This window comes from Capsicum annuum, unplaced genomic scaffold (assembly GCF_002878395.1).
Source record: "Capsicum annuum cultivar UCD-10X-F1 unplaced genomic scaffold, UCD10Xv1.1 ctg4644, whole genome shotgun sequence".
Taxonomy (NCBI): domain Eukaryota; kingdom Viridiplantae; phylum Streptophyta; class Magnoliopsida; order Solanales; family Solanaceae; genus Capsicum; species Capsicum annuum.
The window spans coordinates 43,092-51,432 of record NW_025854011.1 but is presented as its reverse complement, the minus strand read 5'-3'; the positions used below and the strand labels follow the sequence as shown (position 1 = coordinate 51,432).

At 28.2% G+C, this 8,341-nt stretch overlaps 1 protein-coding gene across 1 annotated transcript; it reads right to left on the bottom strand.

The window, feature by feature from the left end:
- Positions 1 to 1,906: 1,906 nt before the first annotated feature.
- On the bottom strand, positions 1,907 to 2,532 carry LOC124892370 (zinc finger protein ZAT5-like). The gene has a single exon (XM_047403672.1). The coding sequence runs from the start codon at positions 2,530 to 2,532 to the stop codon at positions 2,011 to 2,013; it is 522 nt and encodes a 173-aa protein (XP_047259628.1). The 3' UTR covers positions 1,907 to 2,010.
- Between the last annotated feature and the right edge of the window lie 5,809 nt (positions 2,533 to 8,341).

Sequence of the window (8,341 nt, the reverse complement as noted above, 5' to 3'; positions counted from 1 at the left end):
TTCGGCTTCGGATTCTAAAATGATCGATGAAATTAATTTTTTAGACAATTTATTTGAAAAGTAGGGAAAATCCAGTTCAAAAATCCAAAGAAAAAAATGCAATAGTTTTTGTTTCTCCATTAACGCGTTCATGCTTCTGCATACAGAAACGCTGAAAGCTGCTCGGAAGAGACACACTATTTCAGAAAAAGGGAAGACTGTTCGGATAGTTGTGACTGTTCAGAAAAAGACACAATCTTTCAAATAGACAGACATGATTGTTCCAAAGGATACACCTTTCTGAATGAATCGTTGCCTCATTTCCAAAAGGGTACTTCATGGCTATATAAACCTGGATTTTTTCCACAAGTTTAGTATGAAAAATTCTGCATAAGAAAAATATTCTCTTACTTCTAAAAACTATGTGTGATCATCCCCCATTTATTGAGTTCGAAGAAAATCAGAAAGATTGAGGTACCACTACATTCTGGTTGTGAAGCCATTTTATCCTGGAAGAAAAAATCTGCAACCTTAGGTACTTGAGGGAATTATTTCCTTAAGGACACTCCATGAATTCGGGAGAGTTGGCTTATTCTGTTTTCATCTTATTTCTTAATAAAATCACACTTCTTTGATAGTTTATATTGAATTTGTGTTGAAGGTGTTGGAAAATTTCATAAGTATTCTTAATTTAATCTTGAACTTGTGTCGAAATAGTTTTGTCAAAATGCAGATTGTGTACCCAAGACAACAAATGCTCACTCGATTAGTTTACCCAAGGCCTCTGGATAAACTAAAAGAAGCCCCACAATTGGATGGTCCTTAATGAGGTCTCTGTTCCCGCAACGAAAATGACATAAAACAGAGAAAATATACATAGCCATCATCCGAAGTACAAAAAGTAATCTTTGATTTTTATAGACACATTTAATCTGCATTTTGTGGACTTTAGACAAGTATTTGTGTTGTATATTGAAAATGGGGAAAAAGTTGTGATATTACGGTTCTCCTTGAATTAATATTTTATAACTCATCCATCCAGGGGCGGAACTACGTGGTCGCCAGGGTTTCACCCGAATCCCTTCAACAAAAAATTACGTTGTATATATAAGATAGAAAATCTATATTTATGTGCATATATTAAATTTGAACCACCTAATACAAAGTTGTTAAATAGCTCAATGGTCTCATCTGAAATTCTAGGACGCTTACTGCACCCACTTTGCGGGTTTGATCCCTACGAGGGGTGCTCTTGCTGTTTTATTTTTAAAAAAATCTTTCCAGTTGCTTAAGTGGGTTCGATCCCTACGAGGGGTGCTCTTGATGTTTTATTTTTTAAAAATCTATCCAATTGTCTGTTTTATTTTTAAAAAAATCTATCCAGTTGCTTAAGTGGGTTCGATCCCTGCGAGGGGTGCTCTTGCTGGTTTATTTTTAAAAAAATCTGTCCAATTGCTTTACAACTGCTGCTACTTAAGAATCTACGTTGCTGGCCGCTCTAATTGCTATATAAAAAAAAATTAAAATAAGTTCAAATACAAAATCAACAAAAAAACTCAAAAAACTTAAAACCCTTTTTTTCTTTTTCCAAAATTTAAAACCTCAATTGTAACTTTTTTCTTTTACTTATTAATTACTCCTATTTAAGTTTAAATATTTTATATCTATAGACTATATACTATTACATTTCTTAAAATTTTATTTTGTTGGCTTATTCACACATTTATATTTTCATTTTTCGAACCCCCTAAAGAAAATTCCTGAATTCGTCGCTGCATCTACAAATGTTATTCAAGGAGAGTTGTGTTCTCATTCAAAAGATGGAAGGATATATTGTTTCTCAACCAGTAAAGGTTACGCGGAAGTGGAATTTACTCATTCTTAAGTTATATATAACACCCATTGAAAAACAAAAATGCTAAGCAAAAAGAAGGAAAGAATAACTAATTGGTACTAAATTCTCATTGAATTATTTATAGTAAGGCTAAACAGAAGGAGATTTGGAAATGGAAATTATTGAGTATTTCATGATCAGTCCCTGGAAGGTGCAAGTCGTAGGTGAAGATCAACCTCGGCTTCATTATTATTTATATCAACTGGATTTTGAACGGCCATGAGCTGTTGTTGACGCATATGTATCTGAAATCGAAGTGGAGCCCCTGAAAGTACCTGTGACCGCAACCGAGCCCCATAATACCGAGACATAATACTCTTATTATTATTATTGATCAACCCTGATCTTACTGCATGTGCATTGATCATCGGAACTACCTGGCGGAAACGAGGCTGATGATCACCTATTTGGTGAGCTCGTCTTGTTCGTTGCCTTTCCTTCTTGTGTGCATTTTGGTGTCCACCTAGTGCTTGAGAATTTGCAAATTCTCTATGGCAATATTGGCACTCGAATCTCTTTCCCTCCACATCATGAGATGGCTGTGGCGGTGGAGGAGGAGGCTCGGTGGTTTTGTCACATTCCGTCACCTGAAAACCAAATAGTTTCACTTGTCTTGGTGATGATGAAGATAAGCTACTGTGCAATGAGCTTTCTCCCATATTTTTAATGACAAGACGCTGATGAAAATAGTCATACTAGTCTTGTATTTATAGAAGATGAAACATGATGAGTAATGTATTGTCATTGGTGCTCTATAAATTCTCGGGAGCAAAAGGATGTTCACTTTTTTGTTTTATTCAATATAGCGTTGTATCATCTCATTTCTCTTTTCGATTTAAAAACTGTAGAGTTGTAAAATAAATAAATAATAGTACTACCTTAGGTCAAGTTTAATTTCTCTCTTTTTATTGAATTTCATTTAAGAAAATATTTATTAAGAATTTATTAAACTAAATTAACCTTATCTAAGTTTGATGAATTTGGCTCCCCTACGTTACAACTTCCTTCCATTTCCTCAAGTACACATTTAGATGATGGACACTTATCATATTTAAAATTCAAAGATTTAGATTAAATTACTTTAACAAGCCTTTTAACCATAGTTGAAGAACAAATTAGAAAAGAAATTCATCAATTTCGGTAATAAAATTTCATCTTCCACTATATTGACTCCTCATTAATATTATTACTTTCATAATACTCTTCTTTATTATGTTTTTGATATGATTGCTTTGATTTTAATTAAAAAATTGTCAAAACATAAATATCATTAGTTAAAAATACGCAGAAAAATACAAAATTACAAAAATAATTCGAGATAATTATCTGGAGAAATTTAGTATTAAAAAAAATTCAAATCATACTTTCTCAATTACTATAACAAATAACATTATATTTTTTATTTTTATTGAAATCTTGTAAACTACCGCTTTTGAAGAAAAAAAATAACTTTTGTTAATTTAGTAAAAAAATAAGTTTTTGGTGAATAACATTATGCCAGAAATGAAAGAGAAGTGGGGAGGAAAAAAGATATTGTATGGTAGATACTAGTATTAATAATATTTTAAAATAGTTTCTGACTAAACATGAAGTTTGTCTCTTTTAAAAAGAAATATTTTGCTGCTTCTTTAATCATGCATTTTTTATAATTTTATTACAAATTGATATTTGATTTTATTTTGTTAGATTAAAAAGGGAGATATTTTAAAATTAGGGATGTAAAGTATATCATGAAAATTATGATATTAATGAGGAATCAAAATTAGTGAAAGATGAATTTATTTTTACCAAAGTTAGAGTTTTTTCCTTACTTATTTTTTAATTATGGTTATTAGAGATTTATTAAAATAATTTAATCTAAATCTATAAATTTTAAATATGACAAGTGTCACCATCTAAATGTGCACTTGAGGAAAATGGAGGGGAGCTAAATTCAAGTTGAACTAATAGTAGTATTTTATATACTTATAATAATAAGGATAGTATTGAAAGATTGATAAATTTATCTTGATTTACTAAAATGGAAGAGTAAAATAAAGTTATTTTTAATATAAAGGTCAAGGAAAAATGAAACTAAAAGAGAGTAAATTTTCTTTTACAAGTCAAATAATATAAATTTTGATCAATATTTTTAAATATATTTTTTTATTACATCGATGTGACAAAAATTATAATTTATAGCACTTTCCAAAAAGATTAACATTTAAATTATTAATTTTAATATATTTAATTAATTTAATTTAACTTTAAAAATTAATTAAATTAACTCTTGATAAGCTAAAGATAATAACTATTTTAGAATGAAGGGTACAAAATAAGTGCTACTTTGGGAGTCCAAGATGGTGATAATTGATTTTTTCTTTCAAATCTATCCTTGCTTAAGTAAAACGTTTACTCCTTTACCAACATGGATTGTGGTGTAATTGTGGAATTATTCCATCCTTAATTAGAGATATTGGATTCGAGCTCTAGATATGAAGAAAATTTCGCTGGAAGCGTCACCCCCAAAAATAGCCCGACAGTGCGTGATTCAAATTAGTCGGGACTCCAATGCAGGTAACGGACACCAAGTGAGAAATCAAAAAAAAAAAAAATTACTCTAGTATTATTTTATTTGCTCTTTATATCAAAAAGAGATGTTTTATTATATTTGTTTATTTTAGTAAATCAAGAGAGTTTTATTTTGTTTCCTCATAGCATCCTTAGTACTAGCTTCGCCCTTAATTAGTTGTCGTTCTTACCAAAAATAGATATTTCTTAATACTTGTCATTTCATAAACCAAAGTATTACTTTGTTCCGCCTTTACTGTTAGTCATAATATGATGAGATACCAATATAGTACCCCAAAAGAAAGAAGTATTAAATATAGAAAAGTAAAAATTAAGTGTAATTTTGTCAATTTAGCATGTAATTAATGTTTTTTCTTAAAGGGGTGCAAACAAAAACGGTAATAACTATTTAGAAATGAAAGAAGTATTAAATAATTAAATAAAATAATAGTAGTTTAAAAATATATATAAAATAACAGTAGTCAAATTTAGACTTTAAGACAACATTAATAAAATTAGTTTAGTAAAATGAACCTCTAATTAAAATTTTGTTAAATATGTGTCTGATCAATAAGGGCTAAGTACAACGAAGCAGAGGAAGTATATAATTTTCTAAAATAATTCACAATCTCTCTCTCTATATATATAAAGAAAGGTTGTAAGAATGCTGATGTGACACCTCTCAATAATCTTCAATTGTATTTATCTGTTTTCTCCTTTTTTGAATTTTTTCACATTTTAAAATTAAAAATGTATTCTATGTTAAGAATATAATGATTAAGAGTAGATTAAAGATACAATGGTCCTAGGCTGCATAATTAAGAAAATTAAACATACAAAGCTACAGAATTAATAGAACAACTCTTCATATTGATCAAGTTACATCATTAAAATATTACTATTTAATTTCAATTAAAAACATAACTCTCCATTACCTAATTAGTATAGGATTTGAAAGGTTTTTGGAGGCACCATTAAAATTAGTATAAAAACAAACATATAATGTGCATTCAACATTTCAATTTTTCATGAATTGAATCGTAACTTGTGTAATATAATGAATTTGCAGAAGATAGTAAGATAAAAAGAATGATCCAACAAAAAGGTCATAATAATCCATCATCATTTTATACTCTCAAAACGTAAATGTTGCTACTACCTATTTTGTGCTCTTGTAGAGATCTTGAACCAATAACGCATTCGAGGTATTCGAGGGAGAATCAAGAAGAAGAAATGAAGCAGAAATCAAAAATTTTGAAGAAGTTTTAGGATAAATCTACAATATATTTGATAAGTATATTTTTCAACCCAGACTTTCATATGAATATTGTTATTTTCTTCTTCTTTGATCTCTATTGTATTTACTTATTATTCATTAAGATGTCAATAAATAAAAAGAATGGACAACAAATGCTTCATATAATGTTATCAAATTAAAGTTCAATTTACAAAGAATGATTCATTTATTTTGTTTCATATTTAAACTTTGTATGTTTCATTTATTGTCTCCCTAAATTTATAGAGGATAATGATAAATTATAAATGATAAGAGATATTACTGAAAAAGAATAAAAAAAGTAGGAATATTTTAAAAATATTACCTAAAGATTAACTTATGATTTGAGTGAAAATTTTGATAATAAAAATTGTAACTAGGAAAGACACAAAATTAACATGTGAGAAATAAGGAAAAAGATATAAAATAGGGAAAAAAGGACTTCAAATTCGAATTTGATTGTATTATTTGCTTTCTTGGTTTATTTTATATATTTTTTTTAATTTTTATTTTTATATAAAATTCATATGAATAAAAAAAACATGACTAAAACACTATTAATAGGACTTCCAAAAAAAATGTTACTTCATAAAATTGGTAAACTATGTATATAGTATTATATAACAAAAGAAATAAAAGATACGACTAAATGCATAAAAATAAAAACATTAGTAAAGGCTAAAATTTCTAAAAGCTATATATCAAAAATTCTACATGAAAAATATTTGTATTATAACTTAGTTTATTTATAGCAATAATTATGAATTCATACAAATATATGTATAAAATTTCTTATACCTTGAAAAACTTAAGGAATGAATTTATTTTGATGTTGTGTTGGTTTTATTTTGCTGACTCATTGATGTTTTCCAATTGGTTCATAGAAAAGTGATGTATGCAGGAGTACCTTTTATAGGCAAAAGAAAAAAGATAAATTTCTTTTTTATTTTTTTTGTTTTTGTAACTTTGCCTTTTTTATTTTTATTCTTTTTCCTTTCCTATTTATCTTTTTAATTTATGTATTTTTTTGTTTCCTATGTGATATCAATATTTCTGTTGAAGTTCTATTAATAAAAAAGATCCAGCAAATCTCACAGAAAATTTGATTTAAAAAAAATATTTGTACTGAAGTTTAGATTATTCAAATTCGAATATTGCATGATCCATTGCTTAGAGTGACATTTTCTAACATGATCTGTCTTGCTCAAATTTAAAACTTCTAATCTAGGGTGGAGAGATCTCGACAATCAACTACTGTTGATAACTTGCATCCTTTGATTTTTTTTTTTTTTTAAAAAAGAAATCAATGTCATTTTTTAAGTTCTATTTATTAGTTGCACCTTTTCGTTTTTCTTGATTGTTTCTATTAGTTTATTTACCTGAATGATATTATATTTTTATTTTTTCCTTTTTCTTTTAAATTGTTTCATTCTTCACATTTTATACTCTTTAGTTTCTCTATTTATGTTATATTAGAAAGAGTTACTTTTTAAATTTTCTCAGTTACACATTTTTGGTCTTACTCAAATGTATGTAAGAGAAATACTTACACAAATGTGATGATATAAGATCATTCACTTTTTTTTTACTCGAAAATTTTATAATATAAAACTAAGATGAAAATTAAATGTTAAATTATCCATCTATCGCTATAATAAAAATGTTCATACACTACTATGGGCGATGCAATTTTATTAAATTTAAATTTGTACAAAATTTGGATTATATTAAATTCAAAATATATTAATCCCAAATAAATATTGTGGATTAATATAATTGGATTAATTCTTTAAGTCCAAACATATATGGGTTTAATTAAAGTCCAATTTTTATTGGGCTAACCCATTAATTTAGGCTACAAATGATGAGCCCACTTTAATAAGCCCAAGATATTGTTATATTCTAGAGGCCCAAATAAGCATCACGTGTCAAATGACGAGGCATGCCAAGTCAAGTGAAGGAACCAATAGAAATGTCACATGTCAAAATGATGCAGCAGGCCTATGAAATAAAAGCCCATAAAAAGATGTCACATCACTTAAATTTGATTGGTCAAAGGAATTCCATATTCATCATGACTCTTCCTTTCCAACAACTATAAATAGAGGTCTCATATTTCAGAAAAGGGAACCCCAAGAACTCTAACAAGTAGCAAGAGAAAGCTCATGGATCGAACGCCGTAATTTCTCTAAAAAGCTCAAGCATTCAAATCATTTTATCAAGATTTAAGATCAAGACCGCAATATTCAAGAACAAGCTCAAAAGCCCTTGAATTCAAGCACAAGTCAAGATCAAGTTTCTCAAATCAACAAATCAGGTTCAAATTCAAGATCAAGCTTTAAGACCTTGAATTATATTTGAAAAGGTAAATCAGAGGATTCATAGAGATTGTAATACTCACATATTGAAATCAATAAATTGATTGTTGCAGTATATTTTTCTTATCTCGAATTATTTATTTTTTTGACTACAAAAATTTTACTGTCCAACAAATTCCAGCATGTCCAGTGGGACAATCTCTACCTCTCATCTCAACTTTTCCAACTGCAAAGTTCAACAACACTAAAATGACATTCAAGAAGGTTAACTCTTAATCAACTGCTTCCAAAGCTGCTGACTCAAAGTTCTCTGCTAAAGTAGAA